The sequence below is a fragment of the Rhinichthys klamathensis genome, unplaced genomic scaffold, assembly GCF_029890125.1.
Source record: "Rhinichthys klamathensis goyatoka isolate OS25496 unplaced genomic scaffold, OSU_Roscu_1.1 h1tg000265l_1, whole genome shotgun sequence".
In the NCBI taxonomy this organism is placed as follows: Eukaryota; Metazoa; Chordata; class Actinopteri; order Cypriniformes; family Leuciscidae; genus Rhinichthys; species Rhinichthys klamathensis.
In genome coordinates this window covers 439,492-461,297 of record NW_026606786.1, presented here as the reverse complement: position 1 = coordinate 461,297, position 21,806 = coordinate 439,492, and the positions used below count along the sequence as shown (strand labels likewise).

The window sequence follows — 21,806 nt, the reverse complement described above, 5'->3', positions numbered from 1 at the left end:
ATACAAACAGGGAATCACGTGACAAGACACAGAAACATGACAATGACAAGAACAAGAAACAAAACCCAAAACGTGACACACTCTGGCGTGGCAGTGGCCATCTTGGGAAGAGACTCTGGTGTGGCGGCCATCTCGGGACGAGACTCTGGCGTGGCGGCGGCCAACTCAGGACGAGACTCTGGCGTGGCGGTGGCCATCTCAGGATGAGACTCTGGTGTTGCGGCTGCCATCTCGGGACGAGACTCTGGCGTGGCGGCGGCCATCTCAGGACGAGACTCTGGCGTGGCGGTGGCCATCTCAGGATGAGACTCTGGTGTTGCGGCAGCCATCTCAGGACGAGACTCTGGCGTGGCGACGGGCATCTCGGGACGAGACTCTGGCGTGGCGGCGGCCATCTCGGGACGAGACTCTGGCGTGGCGGCGGCCATCTTGGGACGAGACTCTGGCGTGGCGGTGGCCATCTCGGGACGAGACTCTGGCGTGGCGGCGGCCATCTCAGGCTCTGCAGGACTGACGTGAAGCTCAGGCTGAGGGGATACTGTGGGCTTGCGGGGCTCCTTATTCGTGAAGCCCACAGTAAATGACAAGCCGCTTGACAAAAGGGCAAAATCCATATACTGCACCAGAGTGCAGTGAAGGATTTTGGCAGGCATGAGGTAGTACAGACGCTCATCCAGTCCATGGCGAAACATGTCCTTCAAGACACCAGGATTTTGGCCACCCCATGGCAAAGCTCACAGAATTCCCTCACGTAATCCTCAATTGGACGGTCACCTTGGCTGAGGCAGAAGAGACAAATGGCTGGGTCCATGTTGATCTAGTATTCTGTAATGATTTAGTCCACTGGAGGCAAGTTGAAGTGATAACCCAAATGCAATTTATTAACAAAACGTGATCAAACATAAAACAAAGGCATGACAAGGCATGAAACTGGAAACTCAAAAACAAGAACATCAACAGGAAACATTCAATACTAGACAAAGACACAGGGCAAACATAAGGGCTTAAATACACAGACTAATTACAAGACAAGGAACACCTGTGAACAATGATCAGACGATTAACCAATGACAAGACATATGGCAGGATAACGTGACAAACAGGGAATCACATGACAAGACAAAGAAACATGACAATGACAAGAACAAGAAACAAAACCAAAAACGTGACAGATGCATTATAAATGCAGGCTTCATCTGGTGTTGTAATGCATTGTAACTATTGTTATGATTATTTATCAGATGATACAACACATTATAGAGTTGTTTTTAAGGCATTATGCATGTATTATAATGCATTAAGAATATCAATATAATGCATTTTAAATACAGGCTTCATATAAAGTGTTACCGAAGTTTTTAACAAGGAAGCTTTTTGTTGATACATCTGTACATATATACACAAACAGTTGAATGATAATAAATTCGATTTCAGACATTGCTTGATTTTACACATGCACACAAAAAGGCTTTGTAATAATCGGCACAATTACTTCACTACTTATGATATCAAAACGAGAAAATGTTAACTGATTAATCAGCTATAAAAAAAGAAAGAGAGATAATAGATTTCTATAAAAACAAAACATTAAACAATAGTAATTATTCCAAACTTTTGATCAGTAATGTAAATCAAGCCATTTTACTTCCATCATATTATTTAAGCAAGTAATTAAGGCCAATTTTGATTTCATGTTGACTTTAATACGAATAAGACTAATAAGTGTTTATAATGGCTTTAGTGACAGACTGTACAACTGTACCTGTTTGGCCAGACTGTACTGGTAAGGGTCTGGTTTATAGGCTGGCACCCACTGCAGGCCTCCCTGCCCTTGACTCTTGGTGACTGGCGCACTGGTCACCACCTCTGAGTATGGGATGACTGGACCCAGGTCATAGGACCCCAGCGGCTGATGTTGATGGTGGGAGTGATAGTGGTGGTGTCTGCTGGAGGTGGAGTGGCCAGCTGAAGCTAGACTAAAGGCTTCCTCTAGCAGGAGATGCATCTGCTGACGAACCTCATCTATGGAAGGCTGAGAGCTCAGCGTTGATGTCTCAGATTGACCTTTGATTTGTCGACCACAGCCAAAATAATGGCGGCCCGCTAGACGGTCGACGTCAGTCTCTTCAATAATCTCCGGCTCAGTCTGCAACAGAAAAAGAAACAAACACAAACAGACTCACGTGTATTTAAAAGCTGCTGAATTGTCATATTCAAAATAAAAATAAAGGAATCGTTCACACAAATATTTAAATTCCGTGATCTTCATTGTTCAGATGGTTTTCTTTCTTTTGTGGGAGATTGATTACCATTCAATGTGTTATAATGTGTATAAAAAATGGGGTAATGAAGATACAAAATCTTATTTCTGCTGTTGCAGATTCAAACCTAGTGCATAAATAGTCCAGTGCACCAGGTTTGGCATTAAACAGTGTTAAACACCATTGGTTCTCCATTGGCAGAGTAGAAGAAAAATTTTGGTATGTAATCATGGACTACTTTTATGATGATTTTATGTTGCTTTTGTCCCTGGTCACTGTATGGAAATGAATTAACGTTCTTCAAAAAAATTTTTGATCTACATCTGTCAGAAAATATCATACAGGTTTAGAAGAATATGAGGGTCAGTAAATGATGACAATTTTAACTGTTTTACACATCAAAGGGTCTAAACAGCTGAAACATTATGAAACTAACACAATATTAGCCCAACCAGACAGGAAATCTCAGTGCCTGTTTAGAGCTCCTCTGTGATACCAAGATTCTGCTGACATGCCGAAATTATTAGTCAAGTCTGGCAAAGAAAAAAGTCAAGAAAACAATGAAAATGTTTACTGTACAATGACTCCAACCTGATATTTTACTAAGGAGCCCCTAAAGTGTCATGGTGATGTAAAAAATATGAGATGTAAAAAAAAGTACATATATCTTTGCTTTCACGTTCTCTAGCAAAATCTTTGCATTCAACAAGAAACTTTGCGTTCCCTTTCAAAAGCTACTCTCAATGCTGCGCTAAGCACTATGGGAAAACTTTGTGTGTGACCGGCTGTAAATAATGAGTGTAATTGAAATTGGCCTTGAACTTGAAATTATGTTTTATTAACAAAGTTCGGGAGGAACACCATCAAATAATCTATCCGATCATCACGTCATTCCAACCAGCAGTCAGCAATCAGTAATCAACATGTCTAACTCGGAGCTCAAGCTAAGCCTCCTTCAAGGACAGCAAGCCAAGTTAGTTTACTATTAACCTTCAAGGTTGAATGGGCAGGCGAACTAGTGAATCTGTTATGTTAAGGGTTCCAACACAGTTAGAAGGTATGACATTTTGATTTGAGTCATTTCTAGGTTGGGATTAGTATGGAAAGGAAACTAAAATTAAAAGAAATAAAAAAAAAAATTCATACAAGTATTGTGTTTTCACGGCAAAAGTTTAGTGATCCTTTAGTGATTGTCAAACACAATTGAATAAATTCAAGGTCAAACAATTTTTATGCAAAGCTCTTAGTCTTTTAGCATAAGTTTCTTTTGAACTTCACTAAATGAATGCGTGTGTGCCACTCAAACCAGCAACAGATAAAGGAACAAATAAAGAGTTTGGTTCCAAAACGCGATTAACGCCATTTTTTTTTAATTCGTTCCCGCAAAAATCAGTATTGTACTGGTCGGTATTGAAAAGTCAATTTTTAATTTTACGTAAAATGCGATATCTGCCGTGTTATTCTGTCATGTTTTCTCCCTTTCTTTCCAAACCGTGACAAATGCCAGTCTCCCTTCTCTGCAGAATGTGATACATCCGCTCAACCAAACTCTTCAAATGATCATCTAAATCAGACTGTACTTTGCTGTTTGATGATCATCCAACATCAAACAATGATTACAGTATCAAACCGATGTGGCAGAGGTGAATATATGCAGGTTATAAAAGTTCTAGGCTTCTCATGTAAGCGCATGTTATCACTTCGAGAAACCAATGAAAAAAAAACCAGAGGAAATAAGAATATTTATAAAAACGTTTAATAATCAATATCTTAGCCCCGTAAGGTTTGCGCTCAGCTCAGGATTCCAATCGCCCAGGATAAACCATGGGTCCAGCCATGTTCATTGAATTCTGGACATTAACTTGGATACAGTTCATTTCCAGGCCTCACTGCACAAGGAAAAATCGATAGGATATTTCTGGTCTTGTCCACCTTCCCAGACAGTCTAAACTGTTCTAAACGCGAAATGCTATCTTTGCTCAGCCCCTTAAATTTCAAATGCGCATAATCCTGCAAGGTCGCCCTTTCATCTCTTACCTCCTCTTCCTCGAATGAACAAAAGACGCGACCAGGCCCCATTCTCCTAACCCTAACCAGGCACTCTCCACCTCCCTTCGCTCAGCCACACAACGCGGATTTTCCCGGCGCCGCACCCCATACAACAATGACTGCCCCCTCAACAAATGCCTTCCCCATAGCGTGAAAGTGAAGTTAGAAATCTATTTGCGTCTACAGCGAAAAGAGGAAAATGAGAGTCACTCAAGGTAAATGGTGTGTGTTTCTGCATTCACGGCTCAACACACACCAGTTTTGCTTTGTGTGTTTGGGGAAAGAGCATGCTGCTCTTGCATTGGAGCACGGCGATTGTGAGCACTGTGAACTGTTCACCATTAAAGTGCTTTGCGCTCGCGAGTCGATCTGGCTGAGGAGTGAGAGACGGGTCTGTCCTTATCGCTCTCTCTCTCTCCAGATCGGGATGTAATCTTGCCTGACTCCGAAGCGTGCCCGGCGCTTCTTCGGTTCGGGCAGAGGACAGAGCATCTCTCGTTTCTGGCGAGATTGATTTTGAGTCACCGCCTCCAAACATTTCTCCCGTGATGATAAAGTGCAGGGGGAACTACTCGAGGCGGTCACTCGTGCAGTGCATAAATGCTTAAAGTCAGCCTCCTTGACAAGTTAACTTATTTGGCTACATTTAATTCTGAGGAATTAGATTATGAAATAGCCATCTAAAAAAATGGACTTTGAGAGAGCCGCCTCTGAGTGCTCCTCCCGTGATGATAAAGCATGTGAGAAGTTACTCGAGATAGTGACTCGTGCAGTGGCCAGATTACAGCTAGACTGCCCCTTCTTGAGGACCTTCATGACGTTAACTCGTTCATGGGGGGAACCTTATTCTTTCTGTGTCTATGTGCCTTTGACGTCAACATATTCGACTATCATGGGTCCAAGGGCATGTGGTTATACGATGATGCCCCAGTCTGAAGAGCCTGGTTTCTCCCAAGGTTTTGGGTTGCGAGATGCAAGATGCTAACAACAGACACTTCCCATATGGGCTGGGGAGTGGTCTTAGGTGGCCATCCAGCCCGGGAAACCTGGTGAGGTCATCATCTCGATTGGCACATCAATTGCCTCGAATTGATGGCTGTATTTATGGCCCTGAAGTACTTCATCCAGCAGTAAAGAGGCTACCATGTCCCATTGCGGGTGGACAACACTATGGCAGTCACCTACATTAATCGCCATACGGACTGTGTTCAGGCTGTCTGCACAGGCTAGCGCAGCAGGTTCTGCTTTAGGTGCAGGTTCTGCTTTAAGTTCCTGTCCTTTAGGGCGATTTACACCCTTAGTAGCAGATTTGGGAGAGATTTTATGAAGCAGAGGTGTCCTCTTTGCCTCTCAAGGGACAGCACAATGTCCCCTCTGCTTCTCTCTGAATCACCCAGATGTCATAAAGACCACTCTCAGTGCTAGGAATCTATGCCACTAAATGGGTTGTCTTTTATAAGGTGGTGTACTGCCCGCTGTGCAGACCCAGTTAACTGCCAGATTGCTTCAGCACTAGAATTTCAGCAGGAGAAGTTATCCTCCCCTCGTGGGACTAGGCATGTGCCGGTATCAAATTTTCATGCTGCGATTAATTGATTGAGCTTTTATCACGGTATACGGTATTATCACGATATTTTAATTGCACAAGAGAAACAGACGGATTGGGGGTATCTAAAAAATACTTGCATCACAATGTGTAATTGGGATTGTCAAAACATTAATTTTATTTTTTAGTGACAACATGTTATAATGTTTACATGGTACAGTTACTGAGGCTACTGTTTGTATTATTGCTTAACACAATTTTCATGATTTCAATTAAATTCTTGGATTTAATTTCAATCTTGATTCAATATTGACTCATTTGGATAAATATTAGGTAGGCTACAGTAGATAGCCTGCATTTAATTTTTTCTCAAGAAAAAATATATCTCACATAATGCTGTAAACATACAGAGAGAAATTAAATATAATGCATACAATATAAATATAATAATAATATAAATATAAAAATGTAATATGCCGTAATTTTCATTATAATAACAATTATATAATGACAAGTAAACATATATTAAAATATGTAATATAGTGCACATATTTAGCAAAATACTCCTCTCTATAGCTATTTTCTTATAGTCAACTAACATTAAATGGCTTTCCTGAGGTAAATGTAACGTTCTGTGACATAATTGTTCTCCTGCAGTGTTATTGACCTCTTTCCGTGGTTGAAAAACACTGATTGATCGAAAGTACGTACCTTTCGGTGGGTTGTACTGTATCTTTAATAAAAAGTAACAGATGATCTGTTTACTTGAACTGAGGCGCGCGATCTGTCACATCATTTACAAGCACCAAAACAGTATTTATTGTCTGAATTTCGTTATAAAACCTGAGAGCTGATATTTTTTTCATATCAAAAGTAACCTGCTCTGTCTAGTCTGTCGGTGTCAGTGTCCTCTTTGCTCCGCGATTTTTCTCTGCGTGAGAAAATGGATGTGTGGCGCGAGACCGTGTGAAAGTGTCAATTGCGTGAGTCTCAAGCTGAATGCGTGAGAGTTGGCAGCCATGCGGGGGATAAATAGTCGGCAGCGTTCCTCCTTCCGCCGTGCTTCTTCTCCATGTGAGGATTGTTTACTAGAGTGCGCAGTGCATGCACACAGTGCTTATACATGTGATGTGGGGATTGTTTACATCAAAGTGCGCACGTGTTTTGCGCAGCATACGCATTGTTTTTTAAGCGGTTGATGGAAAATAAGCTGATGCGCGTTCTAAAAATCTAAATTCGGATCTATTATTTTTCACGGTATTTCGAAGTCCCCCCGATAACAATATCGTGCATATTCATTACCGCGATTTATCGCATTACCGAATACCGGCACATGTCTACGTGGGACTAAGCAATAGTCCACGAGGGGATGGTGAAACCCCTTCCAACCTCTAGAGTCAGTGCCTGACAAGCTTTTATCACACCTGTGAGCTGATGACAGGACGGCAAATGACACTGCCTCTCCACCTGCTCTACCAGCCAGGTGATATGAAGCTTGTCACGGCATATACCACCCTCCAATATCTGGAGGAGTTGCATCGCCACCAAGGAACCACATTTGCCTTTGCACAACAGCAACTACAGAAAAGAGCAGAAGGACGCAAAGCCTATTATGACCAGAAAGAACTCGACATTGGAGAAAAAGTGTGATACTACAGTTTTGTGCAGTCACTCCCCATCGCCTGTCAAAGAAGTTTCTGCCTCACTTGACGGGACCCCATGAAATCACATTCAAACCCCATGAAAAACAAAACAAAACATTCAATTGTCTCCATGAACACCTTACTGTTATCCAATCAAGATACACCCACTCTATTCAGAGGCCGTTTCTCAATACCAAGTACGCAAACTTCGGACTTGCGTCCTTGGTAGTTCGGACTTGCCGAGTTCGACTCAGGAGAACGAACTCCCGAGGACGAGAGGACGCGAGTCCAGTTATTCTGCAAATGGAACAGTGCGTTCTTGATCGCGTCACTCAGCACGCTCTGGCTACTCTGGTTATCTCTTTATGTATATTTTAGGCAACAATAAAATGAAATATGCTACAACTCTACCTCTTTTCCTCAACAATAAAACAAAATATGTTATAAAACACCACTCTGCCTCTTTTCATTTAAATATCTTAAACATAGTAGCCTAATGGCCATGTGGTTCAGGCAACGCGTACATTATCTTCACTGCATATATTTATAACAACATGAACATGATCTTTTTGTTTTCATTTTAAAAATATTAAACGTTATTGATTTTTATTGACATTTAACAAACAGAGACAGGGTTGTGTCATTTTATTTTATTGTACATATAGTGAAGAGAATGTTAAAATAAATATAAAAATATATATATTTTAAAGTATATCAAATAAAATTACACAACCCTGTCTCTTTTTGTTAAATGTCAGTTTTAATGATCAATAATATCTACAATGATAAATAAAGCAAACAATTCAAACATAAGTAAGCTCTCTAATAGGCTACAAAGTAAAGTTAAATCGCCTAAATATATAAAGTTATGAAACTTCACTTTGCCCTCAGCCCAAACGATTTTTTGCCATGAAACAAACAATAGTTTAATGAGACCAAAGATCGACTTATACACAAGACGAATTATACGTCAAGTTTATCCACTAGACTAGGGACATCAGAGTCAGCGGCAAACGTCAGAAGCACTAGCCGAGGAAAAGCTGTTCCAGTCGGGGTTGATGAGTGTTGAACACCCGCGGTGAACGCCTGGATGTCACAACTCCGAAAACGTCAGATACATTTTTCAAATAGGCGCTATCTTTATAAATAAACCACAAATTTGAGCTTTAAACAACCACATTCTCGCCTGAAACACTCTTAAAATTACATTTCATGACACAATAACAGTAGTATTTTGATATTAAGCGGGTTTTCTCCTCTGCTATTGACGCTTGCTGGTTGGTGCGAGATGCATTCTGGGATACCTGGCTGTCTCAAGTCCGCACAAGTCACCTCTCGATGCATCCTCGGTAAACGGGGCGGATCAAGAACACATCCGGGGATTTGAACTGGACTTGGCTAGATGTGAACTTTGAATTGGAACAGTACTTGGGCAGTGACTGATGACGTTTCACAAGTCCACAAGAACACAAGTACAGACAAGAACGCATATTGAGAAACGGCCAGATTGTCCCCACTAACAAGAACTAATTATTATCCCACAGGTGTCATTGCTAATGCTCACTTTCTTAATTTCCTACTTTCTCTTTCATTCCTCACCTAAACAATTTTAAACCAACAGACACCTTAGTGTAGGGGTAAACACTAGGATTGACCAACTAGGATTGCAGAGTCCCATGAACTACCCATCATGGCACCAAACCAAACTGTCTGAATTAATAGATTCACCGCTAACCATCTGTTCTTTCCTCTGTTATCAGGATAATATTGAAACTCACCATTGTGTCCATTGTGCCCAAAACGTGGATTGGAGAGTCCCATGAACTACCCGCCATGGCACTCTCGCAATCGATAAAAATACCAACCAAACGGTCCGACTGAATTAATAGATTCACCGCTAACCATCTGTTCTTTTCTCTCTGTTATCAGGATGATATTCAAACTCGCCATCCTGTCAAGCCCCGCAATTGGGGTAATGCCCCAACCCAAAGTTGCGTTGACAGGCCCAGTGTAGAGAATTATACTCCGTGAACAGCCAGGGTTGCTACTAACGAACAGCAAACCCACCCCAATATTTTGAACCAAACCATCAAAACAAATGAACAAACCTTTTTTGGTAGTTCAAAGTGATCTCGCTCAAATTAAATTCGTAACCACCCTAATGTCTGAAATTCTGCGTGAAATCAGTTCCTCTATCAATAGCCTAGCCATGTGTAGAATCCCACTGTATTTAATAGCCCTTTGTCTTGTACAAAACATTATGGCATCTACCTCTATTGGCCAAGTCAGTCCAATTCAGGCCCACCTTGCCTATTCCCTTGGTATCGCTATTCTGTTGTATGTCGATTCTCCATATCGACGACTTAGCTTTATATCACCTATCAGCCGACATATATTGGACGGAACTTGAAAATCTTGCAAATTTTTCAAACAGCACTCCTTCTCTCTTGATCCTGAGTTGGAACAAAGAATCAAGAAGGAGGGAACTCAGCTGATTGATTTAACCCTCTGGGGTCGGCCATCGCGACGACCTCACTTTTTTCCTTATCAGTGCAAAAGAGACTCAAATTACTCTGTTGATTTTGATCTTACATATACTGTAAGTGTTGTACATCATTAGATCCTGTTAAGTGTCTATTTTTTTGTGGATACTCACAATAAAAACAAAGTGTTCTGCTTTTTGTCAAATAAAGAAAAATAAAAATGATGCGAATTTTGCCTTCTCTCTGTCAGTAAAGTTAATTCTGAAACGCGTCCGAAAATGAACTGTAACTGAGTAAATACTTGTCACACAGGCACGAAAGATTTTTCGTTATGATGCTGAAATCCTCCTCTTTTAAATCTAGTAATTTATATAAAAAAAAATATTCTTAGTTTATGTAATCTGTATGAAAAGAGAAAGATGCCAGTATTTTTCCTTTCAGCTAATTATAGCGTATTACATGTTAATGTGACCACGCCCACTGAGAGCGACCACTGAGAGCGCCCACTGAGAGCGTGTTCTTTTCAAACGCAAATGTTGAGGCAAGCCATGAAAACACCCACATCAGCTGGATAAAACATCCAGTTTAATAAGAATCTTGTACTTTACCTTGTCTTGCTACGCTGTGAGGAATAATACTATCGGAATAATCCTGGAAAAGTTACCTCAGAAGTGCTGGTAGTTTCATTTCGAGGAGCAACGGATTCAGCTGATGCAGTAAGTTATTTATTCTTAAGTTCTTTGTTCAAATCGCGTTATTGAATAGTGTCTGTAAACTGCACAAAGACTGTTTAAATATGAATTGCGTGTCTGTGTGTGAATGAATGAATGAATGGCACAGACGCACGCACGCGTTGTTGTTTACTACAGATGTACATCGCATCTGTGCATTCATTCACTCTCGCTCCTACATTAGTAAACTTTATTTTTACATGAACACATCCAAACTATATTGCTATAACCTACTGAGATTTGTTCTAATTGCGATATAGAATAGTGTCTGTAACGACAACATTTCGTTGACCAGTTTTGGATAGATTATAAAGTTTTTACTCTAAAATAGACATCAAATAAGCTTTTGTTAGACAGTTTCTGCTCATATGTTAAATATATAGTATGTTTTGTCAAAAATAAACTAATCAACTGTTATAGTGTTTGTTTGTTCCAATGCAAGCTAGGCTATATCAAAATAATGAATCCTTAACTTTGAAAAAATGTATGACAAAATGTATTGGCCTAGTTTAAAAAATAATACTTTATAAGAGATTTATGGAAAAAGACAATTTTATTGTCAAGATGTTTCCAACTCTAACTTTGAACCAATTCTATAGAATGGCCCATATAACCTATATATGAACAGGATTTGTTTCCAGGTATGACTAAAAATGTGCTTTTGACTTTCATTTATATTTTGATTATATATATATATATACATATATATATATATATATATGTGTGTGTGTATGTATGTGTATATATATATACACTCACCTAAAGGATTATTAGGAACACCTGTTCAATTTCTCATTAATGCAATTATCTAATCAACCAATCACATGGCAGTTGCTTCAATGCATTTAGGGGTGTGGTCCTGGTCAAGACAATCTCCTGAACTCCAAACTGAATGTCAGAATGGGAAAGAAAGGTGATTTAAGCAATTTTGAGCGTGGCATGGTTGTTGGTGCCAGACGGGCCGGTCTGAGTATTTCACAATCTGCTCAGTTACTGGGATTTTCACGCACAACTATTTCACAAAAATTTCTAGGGTTTACAAAGAATGGTGTGAAAAGGGAAAAACATTCAGTATGCGGCAGTCCTGTGGGCGATAATGCCTTGTTGATAATAGAGGTCAGAGGAGAATGGGCCGACTGATTCAAGCTGATAGAAGAGCAACTTTGACTGAAATAACCACTCGTTACCACCGAGGTATGCAGCAAAGCATTTGTGAAGCCACAACACGCACAACCTTGAGGCGGATGGGCTACAACAGCAGAAGACCCCACCGGGTACCACTCATCTCCACTACAAATAGGAAAAAGAGGCTACAATTTGCAAGAGCTCACCAAAATTGGACAGTTGAAGACAGGACAAATGTTGCCTGGTCTGATGAGTCTCGATTTCTGTTGAGACATTCAGATGGTAGAGTCAGAATTTGGCGTAAACAGAATGAGAACATGGATCCATCATGCTTTGTTACCACTGTGCAGGCTGGTGGTGGTGGTGTAATGGTGTAGGGGATGTTTTCTTGGCACACTTTAGGCCCCTTAGTGCCAATTGGGCATCGTTTAAATGCGACGGCCTACCTGAGCATTGTTTCTGACCATGTCCATCCCTTTAGTGTTGTGTTGTGTTTGAATGTATGCCTGTCTCGCTCTCTGTGCCTGTTTCTCCAGCGCTCACCGATGTCCTCACTTGGAACATCACTGATCGAAGGGGGAATATGTAGGATTATAAGAACCGGAGAACGGTGCGTAGGACCCCAAGACAATATCTGAATCCAATGTTTTGAGGAGAATAAGGGTTCTGACCAACTAAGGGAAAAAAACCATTGCAGTAAATCGCGCTGATTAAACCTAACGATCGTCAAACTGTGCAAATTATACTTTGTTCTCAAATTGTTAATATTAACAACATCAGCATTGCGTGACTACATTTAATGTGTATTAGGGCTACCTGTAGTTCAGTTTCCATTTCTGTACAGTCTAATTTCTAATTGTCATACCAACAAATTAATGTTCCTTAGAACTGGTTCTCTTTGAAATACAAACACACGTATCTGTAATCAGATGCATATTTATTGCATTATTCAATATTCCAATGCACGGAAAAAAAAGCTGTCTCAGCGTCCGTTTAGAACCCCTTCAAAACACGGAGTTCACGCCACCTTTCAAAAGCCCTTCCGATATTATTTCCTTGTTTTCGCATGGGCCCGGTTGCAGTCTCTTTTTTTCTGTAGCCACTCTGAAGTCCGAAGTCTTTTGCATTTTACAACGGATGAATCTCCAGTTGTCACTGGTGATTGTCTTTTGAACCTTTCTGGATCCGCCATCAAATTGATAAGTTTAAGTATATCAAGTGCTGTAAGAAAAGGCTATAAATCTCCACCTCCAACATCCTCACACGCAATATAGCCTAGCCGGGACACATCTTTATGTGTACAGATGTGACGTAATGCAAAGACATGCTCGAATTTCCAGTGGAAATCCACCAGTACCACTGGAATTAAAAACATTATTACAAGCTTACCGTTTTGAATCGAGCCAAGGGAAGCAGATAGTTTTGAACACTGGCTGGTTATGTATTTGATCAAAAATTTATTTTGGATAATTTTTAACCCAAAAAAGTTACGGACTGCAGCTTTAATTAAACAAACTTAGGTTGAATTGCTGGTATATTGATTCTCTCAGGTTGCGGTCAAAGAAATTGCGTCTAACGCTAGACTTCTGGGACACTTTTCCCTGTCCCTGTATGAATGAATAGTTGATAAAGTGTTAAATAATAATTCTGAATCATTTACACATTAATTCGGATCTTATTTACTGTAATTCAATCACCTTTGACTTATATTGATCCAAGTTCCCTTACAGCGGCTACTGTAACAAATAGAAAGCTATTTTTACACAGATTCAGAATCCACATTAAAGGCACACCGCGGAACTTTTGGCCACTAGTGGCGCTCGACCCTTTACTGTCTATGCGCTCGACCTGTAACTTTCACGTCTAGCGTCCCTAGAGGCCACAAGCTCCGCAGCACTGTCGCAAAAGTCAACAAACAGTCAACCGGTCAGCCCATAGACAGTGGGTCAGCCTCCCGTGTCTTTAGATTGTGTGTGCTTGCAGTGTTTGAGGCGGGCAGCCTTGACGCGCTCGATTCCCTTATAGCAGTCTGCTGAGAGAGAGCGAGCGGGGCGAGCCCCGTGGGGGTTAGTGCTAACATGTCTGTGAGTGAATGTGGGCGCGGGACGGCGGGCACATTTACTGCACTAAAAACACCGTCGGCCTGAGCTGACTGTAACTTATGTGTGTTGGTTTCGTTTTACAGAAACCGTGGGACATGTTGTCTGTAGTGTTTGTGGGCACTGAGTCGTGGGCACGTTCACTACATTTAATGTAGCTGCTACATTTGACATGAGTCGACTTTATTTGTGCGAGCCCTGCACTGTGGCGGGCTGTGTTTGTGTGTAGAAATGAACAATGGGCTGTGGGCATTTTATTACACTCATAACACCATCGACTGTGGCCGGAATACCAGAAAATACTACACTACTTATATGATTGATCTGGGTCACCTTGGAAACGGCATTTGTGTGCAGACAAGCGTCAGCATCGGTCGGGCACCCCTCCTCCTCCTGTAACTAGCTCACGCCAGCGAGCGAACGCTGGTGATCCTCGTCCTGGCTTTTCATTTGTCACTATGCCTTTTTCTTTTTAGTGTCCTCTGACAAAACCTTTGCCTTCTTCCTTGTAGCTGTTGGTTCGGCCATGACGAAAACATACAGACGGCAATCTGAGTTGAGTGTTTATATCTATGGAGTTGAGCACTCACGTCAGAATCTGAGGAAGTTGTGGGTGGTGGGGGATGTGACGTATGCCGTAAAGCGGTTGAATTTTGTAGTTCTTTTTGTGCTCGGGTTCCTACCCGAAACCCGAAGTTACATAGTGCTAGGAAAAGCGATACAGACACCTTCAAGCTACGGCAGACGTGTCATTCAACCTATTGTAAGTCGATATACCATCTCAATGGGTTTTGGTAATATATTATAAAGGTTGAAAAGTTCCACAGTGTGCCTTTAAGTACAGGGAAACAGGTGAATCCACATCAGTATAACTCATATTATGGACAGAGACAAAGACTGTGTGGCTTTTTTTTACTACTAAATGCTTAGAGGACAATTTTCATGCTCAAAATAGTTAAGCTCGATTTCAAATAAAACGTGTCAGCATGTTTACAATTGCTGAGAGGTGCACCCAGTCAGCATACTACAGTTAATTAAGATCCAGGACACGACTGTGTGTGTGCCGCTGACTCTGTCTTGATGATGTCACATGTAAGCTTCATGCTTACATGCTTTATACATGATTACATGCTTTATACAATTTTTTTTACAGTAAAGAAATAAGAATTTGTCAACATTAATTCCATTCTCCATGCCAAATCATAGTGACGAACATGCATCATGATTCAGATCACCTTATGATTCTTCTTCCATTTAAAAAAATAAAGACCAGAGCTTTTTTACTTTATTTATTTTGCAATAAATAAATCAGTCCGTCAATCAATCACACATGGCCTAAAAACAAAAAGACTAGTAAACTAACTAACAAGCGTATCACAACCCACCCACAACCAAGAAAGGCCTTACAATATCATATGTAACTGTCCAGTATACATTTATACATTCATGCATTTGGCAGATGCATTTATCCAAAGCCACAACCTGTAGCTGACTCCATGCTCTGCCAGCTGTTTTTGAACCCTTTCCATTTGATTTTGCTAATGCGTTATAATGCTTTTCATGAAAAACACTCACATCATAGCCACTGTTACGGATCCCCTTTCTGGGTCTCTCTCTCATGACCAGAAGATCCATCTCTGTTCCTCCAGGACTGGGACTGTTTAGAGACTGTCTGCTGCGATGTGTGGGGTGACTCACCTGAGAGGGCCTGAAACCATCACAGACAGACACACACACATACATACAGTTTAGTACAATAGCATCAAATTGTACAAATACATCTGGACATGTACACAATAAATATAAATGGTCATATGTATGTGTGTATGTATTAGTTTGTCATGTCCATTGAAATAGATATGTACGTAAGGCAGTCTTCAACCAGGGGTTTGCAGCCCCTATGGGGATTGCAGCGGTAATGCAGTGTGTCTGCCAATTAATGTTTAATCACAAATATTTTTTTTTGTTAGAAAATTAAAACATGGATAAAAAACATCACAAAGTAAAATTTTAATACAAGCACCCTCAAACGAATGTATAAAAGCACCCTCAGTTGATACTGTAAAAATATCATATTATTGGTGAAACAGATTTGGCAAACGCTCCAGTGCGTATATGTTTTTGCACTCTGGAGAACGTCAAATATTTCTCTTTACAACATGTTTTTGAACCGGTGAGTAATGTAGCCAATCACAAACATGTTTGTTGAACTCTTCAATGCAATGGCCAACCATAATCCACTCACCGCTGAAAACGCTGAGTTTTTGTTCAGTGCAGCGTTCTGCACACTCGCGAATTCTCTCATTAACAAACAAAGACACAATGTAAGTAAGAGATTCATTATGCAGTGTAGACAAATTTATTGATTTTAATGGAACTTTGTGAGACGGAGATGAATGACAGCTTTTAAGTGATTGTAAATAGAGCGGTCTTTGCGGTCTTTACCAATATATATTTTTTTCAAAATCCATTCCAATTATTTGTAAAGGTAATGACTTGTAAATCATCTTAAATGTCTCACTGTTCATTGCTATTCCTGCTATGGTGTTATATACAAACCCAGCCAGCCACTGAACACGTCCAATGTTGAGTGTTTGCCAGAGCCCAGCAACACGTCAATGTTCCTGCCCTGCCTCCCACTCCCACCTCCTCTGCCTGTTCTGTGTCAGCCATGGAGGCCGTTTCTGATTTATCTGCCTGTCCCGTGTCGGCCAAGGAGGCCGTTCCTGAAGTCTCTGCTTGTCCCATGTCGGCCAAGGAGGCCATTCCTGAAGTTTCTGCCTATTCCGCGCCAACTAAAGATGCCTTTCCTGAATTATATGCCTGTCTTGTATCAGCCAAGGAGGCTGTTTGGTAACCCTCTGTCCACACTGCCCAGTTCTTCAGCCCTGTCTTCACTGTCTCAATCTGATCTCACTGTATCAGCCTTACATGTCCTTCTACACAGTCTACACCAAGCATCGTTTATCCACCTTGGGCTTCTAGTTTGCAAGCTTAGCCCTGGATTGTTGACCCTCAAGCTCCGCCTATAACCCCCAGGCCCCTCACTCCACCTCGGTCTGTCGACCTTTCGGCGCCACTTGGATCCTCGCTCCCTCGGCTCCACCTGGGACCGTTGTCCCTACGACTCCACTGGGCTTCCTTGTCCCACCGGCCCCACCTTGGTCTGACTTCACCATAGACTTACGGGCCTCATCGTTGACTCTTTCTTCCACCCCTGTGGCTCCGTCAGGCTCCTCCTTCCCTCCAGTTTCACTTCAGTCCTCCAATACCATGTCTTTACCTTGGCCGCTTGTCCCTGCAACTCCAGCTTGGTCTCCAGAGCCTCTTCTCGTGTGTCATCCGGTCCCTTCTTCTCTTTGGTTATGTTTGGGTCTCAACTTCCACAAGCTCTGTCTCCATTAGTTGTCTCCCTGGTTTCGACCTGTCATCCACCATGGCTCCTCCCTCCATCTACTCCGTCGTGGGCCTGCGTCCTGTTGTTCCTGCTGAGGGTTCCTCCCTGGCTCTTTCTGCCATTGTCTTCTCTCTGGCTTCTGCCTCTGTCATCTCCTCCCTGGATTCACCCACTGTTGTCTCCGCCCTGGCTCCTGTAGTTATCTATTGTTCCTGATCTGCATCCTGCACCAAAGCCCCCTCCCTCTGTCAGGGTTATGTTTGGTTTGTCTGTGTTTGGGTTTTTGGATGCTTGCCTGCCTGTCTGATTTCCTTGTGAGTTGCCTTGGTTACTTATTTGAGTTACACACCTGTCTAAGTGGTGTCCGCAAAATAATATGGGGTTCATAGACAATTGGAAAAGTTTTTGGGGCAGACCTGACCTGTTGAAAAGAGATGGTATTCATCCCTCCTGGGATGGTGCTGCCCTTCTCTCTAGTAATATGGCACATAGTCTTAGAGCTCAAACATGACGATTTGGGACTCAGGTCAGGAAGCAGACAGACTGGCCAAACTGATCATCTGCTAGCTGTCTCATGTCACTGAGGTCAGATAAATCCCATCACATAGAGACTCTTTCACCTATATATATCATCATATAGAGATTGTGTCTGTTCCCCGAATTACAAAAAAACTCCCAAACCCATTTAAGGGTAAAAATGCAATTGATGTTCAACAAATAAAAAATAGATATAATACAGATGAACAAATGATAAAGCTCGGGTTGCTGAATATTCAATCCCTTACTTCAAAAGCACTTATTGTTAATGATATGATTACAGATTATAATCTAGACGTGTTGTGTTTGACAGAAACCTGGCTAAAACCAGACGATTACATTACTTTAAATGAGTCTGCCCCCAAGATTATAGTACTGGCTACAAGAGTTAGTACTGTCTGCAGATAAAGTCCTAATTGTTGTTGATTTTAATATGCATGCAGATAACGAAAAAGACGCATTGGGATTGGCATTTAGAAACATTCTGAACTCTATTGGAGTTAGACAACATGTGTCAGGACCCACTCATTGTCATAATCATACTTTAGATCTAAAATTGTCACATGGAATCAATGTTAATGCCTTTGAAATTCTGCAGCAGAGCGATGACATCTCAGATCATTATCTAGTCTTGTGTAAACGCCATTTAGCCAAGGTTGATACAGTGGCTAAATTAAAAAGAAATAAAGCTTCTACTTCTGAAGTTTACAAAGAGCATAGCAATAATGACTTTATGAACTTCTTTACTTACAAGATTGATAATATTAGAGAGAAAATTATAACTATGCATCCGTCTACTACAGTATCGCATCAGGCAGTGCATTGTAGTGTCCCTGAGGAAAAATTCCATTCATTCGTTGCATTTGATACTGGCTATTATTAAACCTCTTATTAAAAAAACGCATCTTGATCCTAGATAATTAGTCAATTACAGGCCGATCTCAAATCTACCCTTTTTGTCAAAAATACTAGAAAAGGCAGTATCCTCACAACAATCTTCCTTTTTAGAAAGAAATGGAATATGCGAGGATTTCCAGTCAGGATTTAGACCGTACCATAGTACTGAGACTGCTCGCATTAGAGTTACAAATGATTTGCTCTTATCATTCGATCTTGGTTGTATCTCTCTATTAGTGTTACTCAACATTAACGGAATGCATAGCTGATATAAAAATTTGGATGACTACTAATTTCCTATTTCTTAATTCTGAAAAAAGAGAGTTTCTAATGATTGGACCAAAAACCTCCGCACGTACTAACCTAGAATACGGTCTAACAATTGATGGCTGCTCTCTCAAGTCTTCGTCGTCGGTTAGGAATCTGGGTGTGCTCTTTGATACCAATCTTTCATTTGAAAGCCACGTTTCTAGCATCTGTAAAACCGCATTCCTCCATCTTAAAAAATTATCAAAATTACGACATATGCTTTCAATGAAAAATGCGGAACAGTTAGTTCATGCGTTCATGACCTCAAGGCTAGATTATTGTAATGCTTTACTGGGTGGTTGCCCTGCACGCTTACTAAACAAAGTCCAGTTGGTCCAAAACGCAGCAGCTATAGTTCTCACTAAAACCAGAAAGTATAAACATATTAGCCCCGTTCTGTCAACACTGCATTGGCTCCCTATTAAACATCCTATACATTTTAAAATATTGCTGATTACTTACAAAGCACTAAATTGTTTAGCTCCCCAGTACTTGAGCGAGCTCTTAACGCATTATATTTGATTGCGATCTCAAAATTCTTGCCAGTTGATAATACCTTGAATATCAAATTCGAATGCTGGCGGTAGATCCTTTTCCTATTTAGCACCTAAACTCGGATACAGTCTCCCTAACATTGTCCGGGAAGCAGACACACTCTGTCAGTTTAAATCTAGACTAAAAACACATCTCTTTAACCTGGCATACACATAGAACATTATACACTCATATTATTTAAATCAGTTAAATGATTATTAGGCTGCATAAATTAGGTCAGCCGGAACCGGGAACACTTCCTATAACACCCAATGTACTTGTTACATCATTAGAAGAATGGCAGGAGAATGGAATGTTAGGCTTTCTGCTTTTTCCAAGATGTACTGTAATCAGCTGGATCCGGGCCGTATCCATATCAGATGGAGGACCTGCGCCTAGACACGACCACAACGCATCCCTGAACTGCAGGGGTGTGAAGTAACACATTACAAATACTCACGTTACTGTAGGTTAAGTAGGGTTTTTTCAGATATTGTACCTTTTTTATCTTAAACTAGATGGAACTGGATAATATTCTAATTGTTCCAATCCAATCTGACTTCTGACCTATAATGCTGCTTGAATCATAATCATACACTGATCGTTCGTTGGCCAGAGGAGAACTGGCCCCCCGACTGAGCCTGGGTTCTCCCACGGTTTTTTTCTCCATTCTGCCACCTGATGGAGTTTTGGTTCCTTGCCACTGTCGCCTTTTTCGCCTTTGTTGCCATTGGCTTTTGGCTTGCTTAGTTGGGGACATTAAATTTAACATTTAATTACATTTTCAACAATAATATTGATCTGCCTGCATTGACACCATTATATGAGAACTGAACTGAGCTGGATGATGACATCACGGTTTTCTCCAGAGTGGCAATATATAAATGAATTGCCCATGGGCTATTCTACAGAATTGGTGCAAACTGCTGTCCGACAACCAGAAAAATATCTTTTTGATATTTACGTTCCTGTGTATATTGCGTGAATGGTTGGTTGGTGGTTGGGCAGATATTGTGTTTTGCGGTAGGTGGTATGCCATACGGAACCGTTGCCACTGAAACTGCATTAACGCACCAGTGGGGCTCGACAGCCTAGTCAAACGGGTTGGCTCGTATGGTTGGGTTGCGGAGAGATTGTGAGATTGTGGTTAGGTCTCAGCAGCAGGAGGGATGTAGAGGTCAGTAAGCTGGGCTGAGTTGAGTGGGGGACGGAGGGGGGTGACTCTGGGACGCCAGAGTCACTGTCGAGCCCTCTTGAGGTGTCGTGGGCTAGTCGACGAAACACTGAGGATGGAAGGTGCCCACTTGAAGACCCTAGAGATGTCCCCTACTCGGCTCAATCCAGACGGTTGTCGTGCTGGTCCACTTGGGAGACCACACTGTAGTTACAGCCGTCGTGTGTGCTGACGCACCAAGTACACTGCAGCCATTAACGCTGGACAGAAGGGGAGTCACACCACCATATGGAAAGAAGCGTAAATGGATGAAGCATAGTTTACTGTAAAGCTACGTCTTAGTGCTGCTTATCTTGGCCGAGTACAAATCAGCATGAAGTTTTAACATCTACTCTCGTTTAATGGAAATCATTAAGATCTGGATACGTCCAGTGACTGCGGTGAATAGTGCTGCTGGCAACAAGGGAAAGACCTTGTGACAGCCTGGAGAGACAGCTGACAGGAGGAAAGAGACCCCAATGGGGTTGGTAAGGGTTAGCTACCCTTGTCGGCAGTATCCAGCTCTGTGTTTACAGGATGCTGGAGACACCCGCCCAAGGCTTCTGAGAAATTAAAGAGAAAAATACCCCTAGAGTCTGCGAGAGCAGGGGCGGAAGATGACTCAATGTTGGACAACATGGTTAGCGACTTAGGAATGGAAACGGATATGAGTATGGAGAGTTCAAGATCTGCAGTTAGTAAAGTCATTGAACTCCAAGTTTGTGTCTGTGGCTGGAGCAAGGCGACAACGGTCAGGGGTTTGAAGGTTCATCAAGGGAAAATGAAATGCTTGAGGGAGAAGGGACAAGGGCCTCGCATTGATCAGTACTTCTTACAAAGTCAGTCAAGTCAGTCGAATTAAATCCAGCGACAGGAAGCAAACCACAGCTCGCAGGATATCAGCACCCCTGTCATAGAGGAGAGGAGGGCTTGCACAGTTAGTGATGAACATATTCATACTTGTGAACCCGGTCAGACTAAC

At 41.6% G+C, this 21,806-nt stretch overlaps 1 protein-coding gene across 1 annotated transcript in view; it reads right to left on the bottom strand.

The window, feature by feature from the left end:
* Nucleotides 1-21,806, bottom strand: part of kiaa1549lb (KIAA1549-like b) — a 221,877-nt gene that overhangs the window by 22,088 nt on the left and 177,983 nt on the right. Inside the window, exons 17-18 of the mRNA XM_056267890.1 lie at nucleotides 15,513-15,645; nucleotides 1,763-2,146 (exon numbers count right to left, since the gene is read on the bottom strand). Of these exons, the coding sequence (XP_056123865.1) occupies nucleotides 1,763-2,146; nucleotides 15,513-15,645 (517 nt within the window). The remainder of the gene's footprint in view (nucleotides 1-1,762; nucleotides 2,147-15,512; nucleotides 15,646-21,806) is intronic.